Raw genomic sequence first — 17,361 nt, forward strand, 5'->3', positions numbered from 1 at the left:
AACATGAGCACAAGTCTAATGAGGATTAATAGTACGCAAATTATGTGCAGGAAAGTGTATTCATGTATTTGCTCAAATCGTCTTTGGAAAGTGGGAATCGTTCTGATATATTTGTTGGGAAGATGTTATCTAATTAAAAAAAACAAGGCCAACCATCTCTGTACCAATATTATTTCCGTTGTTTGTAAGACATTCATCTGACAAATTTTACATGGATTCATAACATGATTTAAGGAGCATGTTAAACGCATGTTAAATGGTTTATTCTTCCATTTATTGATTGTTTCATCTAATTAAACAATCATAAATATTTGGATGATTTAAAAGTAATAAGATTTGTTGTGTGAATCTAAAATAGAATTGATAAGGAAAGGCTTTTGATGGTTTTAGTTCAGTTTGATAAAGAATTTGGTTACATTTATGAAAGCCACATTTGCAATCAAATGGAATATTAAGAATGTCAGCTGTCCGAACAGATTGGTTAACAATAATTTCTAAGTTGTGACAGCTGTGTCCAATAAATTGACTCTGGCATTTAGCCATGAATATAGCACAAATCCCTCACATGATTCAAGTTTTTTTTTCTGAAGGCTTTTCCATAAATATTGTTGATGCCAAATGGACAGTAATTTCAGTGGCAGAAACAATAGAATTTACCATAATTATTGACTCTCCTATAGAAATGCCCCCTAAAATCAGACCACAAAAATGAAAGCCAGTTTGTCTGTCTACATGTGTCTATGTATAGAAGCAATATTTAATTATTTGATATTGATAATGCCACGGGCCAAAACTGGAATTCATGACACTGATGTGCAGTAACAAAGACTTTCTGAACCGAACAATAAGGTATCAGAACCATCATTGTAAGAAACATTTATAATACTTGATATGCATGCCAAATGAACTTTGCACTGTTTTTATAGGATGTGCATACATTATTTTAAAAAGCTACTATATTTTATCACTTAGACTTCCATTTACATATGAAAATTAGCAGTGTTCGTTGATAAAAAATGACACACGTTTAGAGGTTCATAATGAGGTGAAAGTTACTGGGTAACTGGAGTGTTCTTCACAGAGCCGTAAAGTTTCTCAAATGGAGTGTGTGGCATAGAGCTTGGTTCAGAGGCAGCTGCAAGTGTTGTAGAAATCAGGGAGTATAAGTCAGATTTTGTCTTTTGAGTTTTATTATAAGCTTTTTGCAAGAAGGATTCAGGTCTCACACCCGCAGTGATGGGATGCCAAGAATGAAGAGACAGTCATACTCAAGGCCATGAGGCCACCCATTAGGCTCAATCGTGCCCTTGTTGAGAGAACCATCTCTATATCTCATTAACATTATCATTATCATCTCATTATCATTATCATTATCATCTCAACATCATCTTTGAGGAGAGGACAGAACGCACTGACATATTTTTTTCCACGGACTCAAGGCACAGTAGAGTTTTAAACAAGTGTAGTTGTTTTCCATGTTTGAATTCCCTGTATCCCGTATGCCGTCCTTCCCAGTGTGGGTCAGAGGCAGCTGCTGTGTTTGGCCAGAGCTCTGTTGCGCAAGTCCAGGATCCTGATCCTGGATGAGGCCACGGCCGCCGTGGACCTGGAGACGGACAACCTGATCCAGGACACCATCCGGCGCGAGTTTGCCCACTGCACCGTGCTCACCATCGCCCACCGCCTCCACACCATCATGGACAGCTCACGGTGAGAAGGGGCCATTAGGGTCATTAGAACTAACAGAAGAGCAACAATTATTTCTTGTTTGCTTAGCGAGAGCCTCTAAAACACCATTTTCCCTCTATACCGATGATAAAAAAAACACCCTTGAGCTTCCCTTGTTGCCTGGTTACTCACCCATGACACTGCACTATTGGTTGGTTTTTACAAAATAAGGCTTCTCTTAAGTTCATAATATGCTGAAATGGTGAAGAGATTTTCAACGCCTTTCCCCTGTTCTTCAGAGTAATGGTCCTGGACGCTGGGAAAATAGTCGAGTTTGATTCTCCGGCCACACTTTTACAACAGCAGAAGCATTTCTTTGCTCTGGCGCGGGAGGCCGGGATCATCGCTGGAATGACGGCGCTGTGAGAGTCTCGTTCTGCGGCCACCCGGGGCATTCGATGACTCGAATGAATCAGTTCTTATCCAAATGTGCGGCAATAAAATGGTGCGCTTTTCTTTTATCATCGCGTCACATTATGGACAGTTATCCACTGATTCTGTGAGTGCAACTGTAGGCTTGGTGGATATTTAAATCTGCTGGTTTGCCTGTATGTGCTTCCGCTACTGGTTTGAGTCTTTACACTTCATCACAAGGCTGGAACATGTATACAAACCACGCAAATTTCATACCATATTTCTTCTGTCATTCTCCAGGCCAGAGAGAACGCTTGAGTCAATCATACACCTTTCTTATATCCTGTATACTTGTTTTATTCAGTTATTTCTGATTGTGACAAATTTACACCAAGGTTTATGCTAAGCACTATAATTGTTCGGCCCCTGTTCTGTGGTGCAATGTGACCTCTGTGGCAGAACATATCAAGGTCAAAGGTGAGAACACTCTGAGTTGAGGCCTCACATTCCCAGGCCCTATCCAAAGCTCCTCTCTCTCTATGTTTGATCTCTCTCCTGTGCAGCTAAACTCGCTAATGTTAGACTATGATCTGTATGCTAATACACATGCTCTGAAGATACCCCACTCACACAAATAAACACTGAGAATCTGAAGATCAATGTATCTTATATTATTCTGGACCAAGAGAAATGCAGGCTAGATTTTGATTCTGGTAAGATAGGACAGACAGGGTCAGTATAATGGATTTGAGTCACTGATTATAATCAATGTGAAGGAATATCAGCAGCAGTTGCCAAGCAATTATAGCGTTGCTGTGTTATGCACAGTAGGGTAAGCAATAAAAGGGCTGCGTTTGAACATCTGAACATCCAGCTTTTATAAATACAGAACAGGTTCTTGTGTAGCGTATGTTTGTGGAACATCTGACACTTAAGACTGAACAAAATATTCTCAATGTGGCTTCAATTATTTCATTGTTAGTACAATATATGTTGGTGTGGACTTGGGCTTTGGGCAAATGGGTGAGTAGAAAGGGGCAAGATGGCAACTCCCATAATGCAGTGTGTCACGGTACGGCCCCTGACTCCTCCCTTTGGGTGTGTCCGTGTGTCTGGATTCGCTCTTGTAGGTGTTTGTTTAATTATATATTGAATAAATGTGAGTTTAATTATACTACATTTTACATTGCATTCATAGTATGTCAAATGCTTTTACCCAAAGCAATTCGAATAAATGTGACTGTTAACACCTAAACATGTGGCCCAACCCCAGCAACAGGGTTTTACTGTTTACATGTATTTCAAGTGTTTGCAAAATTTTATTTGTATTATACTGGGTAGATAATGTTGCTTAGAACACTACAACTTCTCAAAGTTTATAGTGAGTTGACATAGTGAGTTGACATTTTTAATGTATCTTTAAAAAGTCAGTTTCTTTCAATATATTTTGGTGAGCCATATGAAACTTTAGAAGGAATTTACACCATTATGGACTATTCTACACATTGTCTGCAATCACAGGTCATTCACAAGCTTTAGATTTCAGGAAATATACTTCTAATTCATCTTTGCCACACCAAATACCACATTAATTTAATTTGGTTCCTTATACTAATTTAATTTAGTTCAGCAAATTCCAGAGGTGTCAATTCCAGGTTCAGAAAGTAAAAGTCCTCACCAGGATTTTGCTCAGGCTTCCTGGATTGTGTTGATTCCACTAATTTTACCTGGATTGTACCAATTAGAAAATCTAGCAAGCTTGAGCAAAATCCTGGTGAGGACTTTTACTTTCTGAACCTGCAATTGACACCTCTGTTCATCACCTATCTTAACCTTCAAATCGTATCAACATTCATCTAGTATGATTGACATTTGCCTTTGCTCTACTGATTCCATTGATCTGCAGTGTTACTGTTCAGCCAGCCACTGGCAGAATGCCCATACGGTAGCTGAGAGCTCCATGCTAACTGAACGTGTCCACATTTCCCTAAAAGGCAAATGATTTCACTTAATATACTAAGCCTAATTACTCACTTCTTCAAATATTTACCTCATATGTTGGCACAGAGACAAGCCAGAAGAAGATTGTGTAATGGTGTTATCATCTGTGTCTGTTATGTCCTTGGTTTGTCAGTATCTCACAGGTCATATGATGTTACAAGAACTGATGTAATGATTAAACACACACACACACCGTTAGTAGGCAGAAGGTTACCTCTGCAGTCATTGATCTTCCACACCCGTTACCTTGTGAAAGCCACCGCTTCACTCACGTGTGTGTATGAATATGATTCAATTCCCCTAGATGAGAAAACTAACTGTGGAAGAAAAATAAACACTGCTGACAAGAAAATAAGAACATTAAGATTTATTTAAGTCTGTTTACCAGGATAGGACGTTCAATGGTAAATTATTGTATGCTGCTTATACCTGCTTTCCACTCTTCAAGTGATTCCACACAGCTGCTAGTGTTGGCAGTTATGGTTATAGTTCTACCCAGGCTGTGCCGATATGGATAGATGAAACTATGATGGATGAGTCTTAAAGTGTTGGGAGTCATTGGTAAAGCAACATCACAAGAGATGAGAATTTCATATTTAGTTCTTGTTCATTGTTAACAGATTAATGTCAATCAATGAGACAGCTAAGCACCGTCTCATTTGTAAATGTCATATTATTTATGACACTTGTGTTTCATTTAATTGGTCGTATGGTCACAACATATTTTTACATTAAAATAAACAATGCTCTAATATGTCATAATTTAGTACATGGCTTAAGGTATTGCTGTACACATTACACTGATTTACCATCATCATGTGTTTATGGTCGATTCACTTGAGGGCCATGAAGATCTCCATAAAGTGCAGTCAGTGTGTGCTCAGCATGTGACGACCACCTGACAAGGTGTTCGTGAGCAGGGACGCAAGTCTCTTCGGAAAGAGGGGTTGATGTTGCCCTTGCTCAGATGTTCACTGCATATCCCAGCATGCCTTTGCACACCTGTTCTAGCTGTCCGCTACAGAGGAGCACATGGCTAGGGGTCCTTGCTGCATGCACCCCCACATACTACAGAAATAGTGAACCCAAAGAACACAAGAGAAACACATATACTTCTCCGAGGTCCTAGATGGGAACGAATACTGCTGGTGAACGTATACATTTACACTAGTACTCTCACTGTTCTTCAGTGGTTTTCCATGTGACCTAACTGTGTGACCCCACTATTAAGGCACATCATCACTACTATGATAGATTAGAATCCACTTTGTGCTTTTAATTCACTAAAAAAACATTGTTGTTGGCTTTTATTTCCATGAATATTTTTAAACAGCACCATGTTCTGAATGCCAGAGGAAAACTCTGTTCTATATCTTACCTCAGAAGCAGGACTTAATTTCTGGAGTTTTTTTTTTTCTTTTAAACAGAAACCTTGTTCTTTTAGGCACCTTTTAAAATCCCCTTTCTGCTCAGACGATAAATTCCTTCACAATCATCGGACATGACTTGCATGTGGAAAGATCAACCTCTTCTGAAGCAGGAGGCAGCAGGAAATGTTGTGTTTGGGTAATGAAAGAGAGCCCCCACCCAAACCCCTTATTGTTGGAATGGCTTGCAGTACACATGGCAAAAGGAAGTAAATTATAAACACTCACTCTCTCTCTCTCCATTTCTCCCTATGTCTCTCTCTCTTCCCACCCCTATCCTGTCATGCTTGCACGCAAGCATGTTTCTGCACTTTAAACCAATAGGCGGCGAAGGCAAACAGTGTCCCATGAGATGTTCCTCCACAGTAAAAAGTATTGCCCACGTCTGAGTCTTCCCTCAGAACTAGAACAGATGTTTCAACAGAACACCGGTTTGGAGTTTCATCCAGGACCTAGTCCTTCTTCCAGAGAGGAATTCTACATGAACTTCTACTCTTATTGAGGTGACAGAGAGTGGACTGAAGACGATAGTTAAGTATTAACTGGTCTGAAGTCACCCAGGTCTGTTCCTTCAGGTGCTGCCCAGAGGAAGCGTTCTTCCTAACCTTTATGGCAGAGAGGGTGTGGGAATCAGGACCAGAGATCACTGCATGTTCGTTATTGTGTCGCAGTGTTGGGACGCAGATTATAATCCACGTTTGTGCTTTTAATCTGGGGTGAACCAGCCAGAAAGAACATGGCCCTAGATGAGTATTGCGGTTCCACGTTTTGGGTAAGTTGTAATGCTGTACTACTTTTGTAGAGTAAGAACTATCCCTTGACTTACATAACTAGACTAGTCACATACATTCAACTAATGTACCACAAAGAAGAGAAAGGCTTAGGGTTAGTGGTGTGTTTGTATATATATATATATATATATATATATATATATATATATATATATATATATATATATATATATATAATTCCCTTGTGTTTTGGATCCATATCCATGCTGTTAGCAATCATGACAAGGCATTTTTTCTTCCCTACTCTACCTTTGTACCATGGGTATTATATGCTATGATCTCTCAGTATACAATCACAGTACATTGTGCTTCTTCAAAAGGTAGATGTTTTTATAGAACATCATTGGATAGATGTTCTAAATCATTAAGAATTTAATTAGGCACCTAGCCAGGATTCTTATTGTGTCATGTACTTTACCATTTCATGCCTAATTAAATGGGTGTTGTGTGCATGCTTTTCAGAATGCGTCTTTCCTGGATCGTCCGGATCCGGATTTGCCGGTGTGTGTGGAGAGAACAGTGCTGGTGTGGGTGCCACTGGGCTTCCTGTGGCTCTGTTCCCCTTGGAACCTGGCCAATCTCTTCAGGAGAACACCTCCCAGAACACCTCTCTCTAAGCTCTACATCTGCAAGCAGGTACAGCGGTTAGAGCTGTCACTTATTTGAATTAATCTGATTACGTGAATTTTGTTTGCACAATTAGGCAGGACAGATGGCCTCAAGCTCCAATTAGAATTTGTGAAACCATGTGACCAAATTATTTAGTCAGCCAGAAGATGGAAGCCATATACCTGTCTGCACTAATAACCTAGCTATCTCTCATACATCCAGCAAGCCTCAAGCTTGAATTGAATGCTCGGGTTTTCATTGTAATGCTAATAATGAAGTTTCTAGGAAATTAACTGATCAGGTCTCATTTTCCTGTCAGGTTCTGGCAGGACTTTTGTTGCTTACAGCCATTGCTGGACTCGTGCTCACTCTTACCGAAGACTATGGGCCATCAAGTGACTCATCGGCTAAGAAACATCCTGCAGTGCTTTATGCTAATCCTGTGCTGTTTGCAGTGTCTTGGGTAAACGAATAACCAGTCGTGAATGACTACTCTAAACATGGAAATTTGTGATAAAAATCATCAAACTTGTTTGTAATGAGTACACAGAGGTCGCTATGAGAAAACATTGGTTTGCATCTAGGTGCCCTCATTTTTCTACATCATTAATTGTGCCATTTTATTCTTTTTTGTAAACATGAAAACCTCTAATTGAGAACTTTGAAGAGCACCAAGTTCAAATTTTAAAAGGTCACTACTATGTGCTATGACTGCATCTCGTGAGTTGGCCATGCCTGCAATCTGTTTGCAGATCCTGGTGCTGGTCCTCCAGGAGGCTGTGAGACGCAGGGAAGGAGTCGACTCTGAAAGCCTCTTTCTTTTCTGGGTGCTAAAGGTCATCTGTGAGATCTTCCCTTTCCAGACCATACTGAGAGAAGCATTACAGAAGGTAGCGAAGCTTAGCATGCTGTGGCACATCTCTAACGCTCATGCTATGGTTTTATGTTTGAAAGTTTGTGTCCTTCTTCTTAGGGAGAGATATCAGATCTGCCAAGGTTCTGTCTCTTCTACATAACCTATGGGCTGCAGATAGCCGCTTTGGTCCTGTCTGCCATAGCTGATGTTCCAATTGATCTCAAGAAGGTGGCCAAAAAGGTAAAAGAAAATAACATAGTCAATGTGATATAATTTGATATGAGGTATAAATCAGGAAGTATTTTGTTCTTTCTTTTGTCCCTAAACTCTCATTTTGTTTTCACACCTCTCCAGAACCCAGAGGCTGGTGCTGCGTTTATCAGCAGAATAACATTTAACTGGTTTAATCGGTAAGATTTCTGTTGTTTTTTTTTTCTTTTTATTTATTTTATCAGTTTTTTTTTATAACTATACTATTTCATAATTATGCGATCACAAGAAAATATGATCTGGGGACCCTATTATTTTTTTGGATTTTGACTGAGGTTTTGCTTATTCACATGGGGAAAGAATCATGTTAATAATGCAGAATGCTGAAGAAAGATTTGGTCATTAATAGCATGGACTGCTAGAAGCAGGGACGTGATTTTAATTCATATGACAGTGGTGTCGTCTAACAGAAGCACAAGATACTGTTACTTTATTATTGTGGCATTGTACTAATAACTTCTAATGGAAACCAAGTCTGCTTATTGCTTGTATCTCACTGCTTGTTAGGTTAACTAAAGCTCTTTTACCATTCTGTCTCGACAAAGCCCCTGAATAAATGTGTTTCAATCAAGAAGCCATGTTCTTCACATTAAGTGCTAATGAGCAACTCTACCGAATTTTGCACTGGCAGACCAATTTCAGAGTTGAATGTAGACTATGGCCAGCATCTATGGCCATATATCATATGGCCACATCTGGTGATGTGATGAATCACTCCCAATTTACTTCTCCCCAAATATTTGTTGGCCTGCAAGACTGCTATGTCATGCTCAATCTGTTCCCTTAAGGATGGTCATCAATGGTTACAAGAGGCCCCTGGTACAGGAGGATATGTGGGAGCTGAATGAGAAAGACACCACAAATTACATCAGCCAGGAGTTTGAGGAGATCATGGGCCGCGAGCTGAGAAAAGCTTGTGGTAGACTGGAGAAACGGCAGAATGAGAAGAACAAGAAATCCAGACCAAAACCTGATCCTGACCAGAACGGCATGACAACGGGGATCAGTCAGGATGTCCTCGTCATGGTGAGAGAGCTGCGATAGTATGAAAATAAAACAAAATGTTTTGTGGTGTTCTTCCTTGAAATGATGTCCAAATCCAAGCTTGTTTCTTATAAAATGTCCAAGTCCTGGCTGTGTCTAAAATGCCTATAACAAGGCTTCAATTTGCTCACTGAGGATTTTACTGAAGCTTATTTCCTGGCAAAAACTGTTCATCAAAGATAGAGTTCTGTAATGTTTCTGTAATTCTGTACAGAAACTGGTATTTGTAGCCTATACTGAAACTTTTTCAGTGTATTTCATTTGGCCATTTTATGGCGGCACTGGGGCTGAACAGGAAGCTGTAGAACCTTTATACTTTTGTCATAATTTGTTACTGAAGAGTAAAATGCTGGACATTTGGTGAACATATTCATATTACTGGCTGGTTGAGCTTTTTCCAGTGAAACATTGACCATGGTTTTGGTACAATTCAGAATGTTATATTTCTTGGCTTGAGCATGCTCAGTAGATGTGATGTACCCACTGCTTTGTTTGGCAAATATGGATTTATTTATTTAGTTATTTATTTTTGCCTTGGTGAACTTGAACGTTCTTCACCGCATATAACATTTTAAGCTGAACGGTAAACATTTTGATTGCGATGGTAAGACAGTTTGGTTGTTAACACCCTTAGAGCCACCTGCTTTGTGTGGTGGAGTGATGCTGCTTTATCTGAATTGTCTGGGGGCTTCACTTTACTGCCCTCATATTTCCACAATTAGGAGGAGACAGGAGAAAAGGCCCAAAAGAAGAAGAAGAAGAAAAAAGACAAAAAGAAGGATGATGACTCAAACTATCCCAACTCCTGGCTGGTGCCAGCCGTCGCCAAAACATTTCAGTGGATCCTTGTGGAGTCTGCTGTTTTTAAACTCATCCATGACCTTCTTGCCTTTGCGAGTCCACAGCTGCTCAAGTGAGTTGTTTTTCGTTGGTTTAACTGTATTCTCAAGCTTGAATTGCCATTCAACTACACATATAGTTCTATTTTCTATTCTATATCTATCATTACTCATCAGAACAGGTCCATTTTTGAAGTTCTAGTAATGTCACCTTGATATGTTGTTTGGGTTCTCCCAGGGTCATGATCTCCTTCACTCAGGACAAATCCATTTATGAGTGGCAGGGGTATCTCTATGCCGTCCTGCTCTTACTCGTGGCAATTCTACAGTCTATGTTCCTCCAGCAGTATTTCCATCGATGCTTTGTGCTGGGTATGAAAGTACGTACTGGCATCATGGCAGCAGTTTACAAGAAGGTACATATGTCCGTTTTGTTTTATTCAGCCTATAAGTAGTCTTAGTGTTACTGTCTGTCAACAAGTCTATGGTGTATTTATTACTGAATTATGAGCAACTGTTCAAATTCATTGAATTCAGTGAAAGTGTTGACTGTACTATAATATTGCATTTTGATTAGCTGGTTTCTTGATGTGTAGATGGTTCTACTGTGACGATGGGGTCATGGTGAAGGATGAGACACGGATCCCTCTTGTGGCGACAGACGTCACTTTTATTTTAAACAGATAATTGCGCAATAGCTCACGAGAAACAGCAACACAACGCACACAACGTGTAGACTGTAGACAACGACGAGCACAGGACACTGCGCGAGCGCACATTAAATAGACAGACCACATTAGCCCCACGTGATTACGAGACGATTCACAGGTGAGACAGATTATCACGCGACATAGCCCTCACCACCGGAGTTCCACAGACGCAGACAAAGCACGTGGACTACGTAAACACACGCCCAAAAGGGAGGGGCCGGGGTCCTCAACGTGACATCTACATTGCATTAAATGCTCAATTTTAATTGCACTTCCTTTAGTTTAAATTCTTATTCAGTTTGCTGAGTTCACACTCAAGTTATCAATTCAAAACTTTTCACCTGACCCAACCAAACACCATAAATTTGTAGATAAGTTACTGGCAATTGCTTTGTCATGCTTACAATGACATGACAGAGCATGAGAGAGCATTTAGCAATTGTTCTCTTCCCCAGAGAGGTTTAGCAAAGTGTTTTAGTTGTCTACTCAGAAAAGTGTCCTTGGTTAGGACAAATAAGTCCAATAAACCCAAGTTATTGCCAGAAATAATTGTCAGTGCTGCAATGAAGACTGAAAATGCTATACAAGACAATTTGAGTGCTATGACTAAACAGCTCATGTGCAATTATAAAATCCTACAAGTGCACAATTAGGTCAAAGAGCTTTTCAAAGAGATGTTTCTTCAGTTGCCATTAGACAGTAGGGCTAAGGGACCAAATGAATTGTATTCCTCCAACTGGGTGCTAGAACAGAATGGTCCTGATTCTTTTCTTCTATAAATTGTGAATTTTGTGCTGTCATGTCTTGCTGGAAGGTGTTGCGCTGACGTTTTGTGATGTCGTCTCCTTCAGGCTTTGGTTGTATCCAACGATGCTCGGAAAGAATCCACCGTAGGAGAGACCGTGAATCTGATGTCAGCCGACGCTCAGCGCTTCAATGATGTCACGAACTTCATCCACCTTTTGTGGTCGTGCCCACTGCAGATTATCCTCTCCATAGCTTTCCTGTGGATCGAACTAGGCCCTGCAGTCCTGGCTGGGTTGCTGGTCATGGTCCTCATGGTCCCCATTAATGGACTACTGGCAACAAAGTCAAAGACCCTACAGGTATGTCACTTTTGTGTATTTATTTTTCTTTCCATTTGGCATCTGCCCACCAAAACATAGTGCAACATGTCATATGTCATTGGACAGTGACATATTTTATTGTTTTGGATTTGTACTGTGGCACATAGGATTTGAATATCTGAGAGGATACAGGCACCCACACCAGGTGAACCATATTGAAAGCACAGCAATTATGAGGTCACAGAGCTACAATAATCAAGAGATTAAGCAGAATGGGAATGGCCTCAAGCTTTAGAAAAATACAGTAATAGTACATGCAGTACATGCGTGTAGAAGTAGCTTAACATGTAATTTGCGATGGTTCCATTACTGGATGAACTGTGACGCTTTGTCTTATAGTAGGACAACATCTTAGTATATAACAATATAGCTCGATTGATTGGTATGAAAGCCAAGCATCTAATTATGTCTCTGTCACCTTCCTACTTACTGCATTATATGTATAGTTCTAGGCAGACATTAACTTTGCGCAACAAATGTAATCTTTAATTTGTTCGTTACCCACCATGACATGTATAATTTTCCTTCCTCCAGATGAAAAACATGAAGTTGAAAGACAAGCGTATGAAAATCATGAATGAAATCTTGAATGGCATCAAGGTGAGCCACTCGCAAACCTCCTTCCAAAAGTGATCATGTCACTCCATTAAAGCCTAATGAACACACATGCTTTTCTTCAGAGCAGTTCAAATGAGAAGCTTGTGTTGTGGTACGTTGTTTACACGCCTTGTGTTCTGCCTCTCTGTCAACATACAAACTAATGCGTCGACTTGTAGGTGGTCAAGGGCTGCAGTGACATCAAACAAAGCGTTTTATTGACCTGTTTTCTGTGCTTAAAATCCAGCTTATATACTTTTCTACCGAGGCAGCCACTTTTGAAGTGACCGAGCCACTCGCAGCTGGGCCTAAACTAAGCATTACGGCTCTTTCTTCTTGCTTTCTCTCCTCTTTCTGTTTCCACCCTCTCTGCTGCCCTGTTCTACCTCCCCTCAGATCCTGAAGCTGTACGCCTGGGAGCCTTCTTTCGAGGCTCAGCTCCAGGACATCAGAGAGCAGGAGCTGAAGGTGACGAGGAAGTTTGCCTACCTGTCGTCCGTCTCCACCTTCATCTTTGCCTGTGCTCCGGCTCTGGTGGGTGCCTGTTCTCCTGAGCGAGAGCATATCACTTTATGTTTGTTTCTCAGTTATTTTTTCTGTTCCTCACGGTTCCCATGATATGGTGGGAAAGAAAACAAACAAAAAAACCACACAGAGGTAAAATAACCATGGACAAACGAACGTGGTGTTTGCAGGCACAACCGGATGTTGTCGTCTGCCCACTGGCATGGTAGGCCACCTGGCATAGCAGTACTGCTAGAACTGTGGCCCTGCAATCAGATGCAGACTGTTAATAAATAGTTGAATGACCACCGATGCAAACCTCCTCGCTAAATGATGGGTTGCGGCCTCTAACTGTACACCTAATGCGCTTCTGATAACATGGACATCAGTGCATGTCCAATGTGTATTTATTTATATCCACCATGCGTTGGCCAGTAAGATAAATAATTCACTGACACAGAGCAATAATTGTGACCTGAGAAGAAGTCGTTTAAGTTGTGACACAGGTGGAAGTACCAGGACTCCAGATGTCACCTACATGATTAAACATGATTAAACATGAGTTTAATACATCGTTCTACCTGGAACTGCACGGAAGAATCATATTCTTCCAGAATAGAGCACTCCTGTTATAAAGCTATTATCTGGTTTAGTAGGTGTGCTTGTAAAACCATATTTATCTTCAAAGGAGTACATAGCAAATTTGAAAATTAACCCTCAGGGGTTTCTTCTTTTATCAATCAGTGTTCAGGGCTCTTGTAATGTCATGTTAAAGCACATTTTATAATAGGATCACACTGAACATAATAATGTAATAATGCAGAATTGCTTAATGATTTTCGAGGCTGTCCTATATAAATGGGGGACTGTACTTATTATGAAAAACAATCTTCCTCTAGGTTTCCTTGGCTACCTTCGCTGTGTTTGTGTCCGTCAGTCCAGACAACATCTTGAATGCGGAGAAAGCCTTCACATCCATCTCGCTCTTCAACCTCCTGCGTTTTCCACTTGCTATGCTCCCGATGTTGATCTCCTCTATGGTTCAAGTATTTAACACACACACACTCTCCCGTCCAAGCCACCCCCCTCCACATACACACACAGACACAGACACACACACACACACATACTCTCTCAAGCTCGTTTGAGGATGTTTGAGGCTACGCAGCATTACTCTGAGGTCAGCTATACCTGACCACATTCATGAAAAGTGATTCATGAGCCGAAACAGATGTTAGGTTAGAGAAACCAAATGTGTCCAAAGCATTCTGTCCCTCACATCTCAGTATAAGAACTACTTTTAGATGTATTTTAAATGTATTGTATACTGTATATTGTATATTGTATATATATATATATATATATATATATATATATATATATATATATATATATATATATATATATATATATATATATATAGATATATATACATAAATTATTATATATGATTTTAAATCTTATCTTACATATTAAATTAAATTATCTTTCATGTACCGTATATTTCATGTTTCTTTACGTTTCAAGCAGTCAAATCCTCTCCGTTGCTCTTCTGTTTGTGTAGACGATTGTATCTAAGAAAAGGCTGGAGAAGTTTCTTGCTGGAGAAGACCTGGATACCATGACAGTGCAGCATGACAACAGCTACAGTAAGTCCAGGGTGTTCAGATCCATGTTCAGAAGGAGGGAAGGTCTCACCAGTGCCTTTATTCATGGAACAAACTCCTGCACACTTCCAAGTTTTTAGAATAACATTCACTCAAACAGTCTTCATCTTAACAAACTGCACCTGTTCCTGAAGGCTGTGCTTGCTGGGTTTCTGATTGGGTTTGTTCATCAAAGCAGATAACACTTGAAATAGCCTACTGAAGCCTACGTAGTCAACTAGGCTTACTGTAGATGTGGGTTTAAAGATTTTCCTTCTCGTTGACTAGGCACAGCAGTGAGTGTGCGTAACGGCACTTTCACTTGGGGCGGAGACACAGAGCCGGCTCTGACAAAGTGAGTTCCCTTGCTTCTACCCATCACTGAGTGTGCTTCAGACGCAGAGATCAAGAGAACATGGTCCAGCCGTAATAACTGCTTACTGCCTGTGACGTACGGGCCAGCCGTCATAACTGCTTACCTGCTGTGATGTACGCCATCTATACCTGACTGACATTTCAGTGATTCAGATTTTATGACACCGGAATGATAAAGTGTGAATGTGGAACTGAAACGACCTTATCCTCCAAGGTGCATTTGTGGCAAAGGTCTGTGCAGTTGTTCCAAAGTATATTTCCCTGGCTCTCAACACACAACATCAAAGTGTTAAACTTGCAGCCATGTCGTATGGTTCATGTCTCCTCCAGCATTTACTAAAGCCTCAGCATGTGAAAAGTTGTTTTCCTCTGCATGTATGTAATTAAGTCATCTAGTTCCCATTTCCAGGTACTATTAGATGGTATGATTGCCTGTTAAGAGCTATTTAGCTGCCTGGTTTTCGTTGTTCACATGGTGTTCACATGTCCTTCAATCAGAGGGCTTCACTGCTCCATCACAGCTATTGTTTGTGCCACATTCATTCACATACCACAATAGACGAAGCCCGATAGGAAATGTGTGGGGTAGAACAGCTGTAATTTCATCTCAGGGTTGATGTGTGTATACTGTATAAGTAATATGTGAATATTTGATTAGTAAGCGGTCAACGTTCGATTAGAGCTGACCTAACCACAGTGAGAGAACTAGTGTGTTCATGCACGCCTTCAGCGTCTGTGTGTTAGTGTGCGCCATGAGAGTGTGTATAAGGCTGTGTATTAGCCTTTCTGTCTTTTTTGTTTTTGTGTTTTCTTGCAGTGTGTCGCTGGACGTTAATCCGGGTCGTCTGGTGGCGGTGGTGGGAGCGGTGGGGTCAGGCAAGTCCTCTCTCATCTCTGCTCTGCTGGGGGAGATGCACAGCCTCTCAGGGTCCATCAATGTCAAGGTAATCAGAGTGATGAAGGAATGGATATAGACTGCTGTTTCTGTAGACTGCTGTTTTCTGTAGACTGCTATTTTTTGTAGACTGCTTTAGTCTGTAGACTGCTGTTGTCAGTAGACTACAGTTGTCTGTAGACTGCTGTTTTTTGTAGACTGCTGTTGTCTGTAGACTACAGTTGTCTGTAGACTGCTATAGTCTCTGGACTGCTATAGTCTGTAGACCGTAGACTGCTGTTGTCTGTAGACTGCTGTAGTTGGTAGACTACTTATCATCAGCACCACAATTGGTTATCTCAGTGGTCCTCATTTATTTCATTGTATTTGTCCAGCAGTAACAACTGAAAGGGGTGGTTGTTAATGAGCTGATAAAGGACACACACACACACACACACACACACACACATACACACACAGGTGCCGCAAACCTACAGGTTATGATCTATACTGAAATGAAATTAACCTTTATTGTCATTACACATTGTACTTGTACATTTGCACAACGGAATTGGTTTACAGCCCCCCTCCCCCTCTTGGTGCAAATAGAAAATAGAAAATTGTAAATATAAAATAGAAAAGTTTTACATATAAACAAATTAAATAACAGATTAAGAGCTACGATTAACTATACAGGCATAAGCATGAATTAACTAAGCTCTTTATACACTAAGCTTTCCTATGTACACTATACTGGCACAGCATATACTTAAAGTGTGACATGATGTCATCACCAGCGATTATCTATAGAATTAATTATATGCATATATACATGCAGGTATATGTAAATGCTTAATAAAAGTTATTTTATAGACCTGCTGAACTAGTTGAAAACCCCATTTTCAGTACATGAACTAGTTACACTTCAGTTACAAATTGAACACTTGGTGATCTCGTCATAGTGGATTATGTATTAATAAGGCACTATACTTTTCCTATTTTTTGTATATTTTATGTCTGTATGTTCTCTGCTCTGTCCTGTCATGTCCTGCACTGGTCTGTCCTGTCGTGTCCTGTCAGGGATCTGTGGCATACGTGCCTCAACAGGCTTGGATTCAGAACGCTACTCTGAAGGACAACATACTGTTTGGCTCTGGGCTGGATGAGCAGAAGCTCCAGAAGGTGGTGGAGGCCTGTGCTCTGGAACCAGACCTGGAGCTGCTGCCCGGGGGACTGGAGACTGAAATTGGGGAGAAGGTAAGACACCATATCTGGATGCAGATATATCTAGAAAAAAGTCTCTAGAAGAAGATGTGGTCTATTTCTAGAAGAAAGTATGGTCTCTTTTTAGAAGAAAGTATGGTCTCTGCATTGTGGCCTCTTCCACAGCCCTAAAGCAGTGGATCCTGGTTTAACACCAGTAGACTGTTGCTTTCTGTAGAGTGTCATAGCCAGACAATGCTGGGGTGTCCTCCAGGATGCAGGTCACGGGCGACTTTGTGTTGCCCACACACCAGATCTCCCCTCTTCATACCACCAAGGGGGTCCAAAGGCAAAGGCGAGAGTCAATCCAATTTTGCAGCAGTGGTATCTCAGGAGCTGCGGGAAA

General features: G+C 40.6%; 1 protein-coding gene across 3 annotated transcripts in view; it reads left to right on the forward strand.

Moving 5' to 3' along the window:
• abcc2 (ATP binding cassette subfamily C member 2) overlaps positions 1 to 17,361 on the forward strand; it is a 60,717-nt gene that overhangs the window by 27,479 nt on the left and 15,877 nt on the right. The window contains exons 1-17 of one of the 3 annotated variants that reach the window (XM_077011639.1): positions 5,852 to 6,282; positions 6,764 to 6,937; positions 7,230 to 7,373; positions 7,663 to 7,800; positions 7,884 to 8,006; positions 8,121 to 8,176; positions 8,825 to 9,062; positions 9,803 to 9,993; positions 10,158 to 10,335; positions 11,481 to 11,735; positions 12,291 to 12,356; positions 12,750 to 12,887; positions 13,757 to 13,903; positions 14,422 to 14,506; positions 14,792 to 14,858; positions 15,696 to 15,822; positions 16,833 to 17,009. In XM_077011639.1, coding sequence (XP_076867754.1) covers positions 6,247 to 6,282; positions 6,764 to 6,937; positions 7,230 to 7,373; positions 7,663 to 7,800; positions 7,884 to 8,006; positions 8,121 to 8,176; positions 8,825 to 9,062; positions 9,803 to 9,993; positions 10,158 to 10,335; positions 11,481 to 11,735; positions 12,291 to 12,356; positions 12,750 to 12,887; positions 13,757 to 13,903; positions 14,422 to 14,506; positions 14,792 to 14,858; positions 15,696 to 15,822; positions 16,833 to 17,009 — 2,340 coding nt within the window. In that variant the 5' untranslated portion in view covers positions 5,852 to 6,246. Of the gene's footprint in view, positions 1 to 1,515; positions 1,711 to 1,967; positions 6,283 to 6,763; positions 6,938 to 7,229; positions 7,374 to 7,662; positions 7,801 to 7,883; positions 8,007 to 8,120; positions 8,177 to 8,824; positions 9,063 to 9,802; positions 9,994 to 10,157; positions 10,336 to 11,480; positions 11,736 to 12,290; positions 12,357 to 12,749; positions 12,888 to 13,756; positions 13,904 to 14,421; positions 14,507 to 14,791; positions 14,859 to 15,695; positions 15,823 to 16,832; positions 17,010 to 17,361 lie in introns of those variants that run through there. The other 2 variants (XM_077011665.1, XM_077011647.1) reach the window with 2 other exon arrangements.

The sequence above is a fragment of the Brachyhypopomus gauderio genome, chromosome 1 (assembly GCF_052324685.1).
Source record: "Brachyhypopomus gauderio isolate BG-103 chromosome 1, BGAUD_0.2, whole genome shotgun sequence".
Lineage (NCBI taxonomy): Eukaryota > Metazoa > Chordata > Actinopteri > Gymnotiformes > Hypopomidae > Brachyhypopomus > Brachyhypopomus gauderio.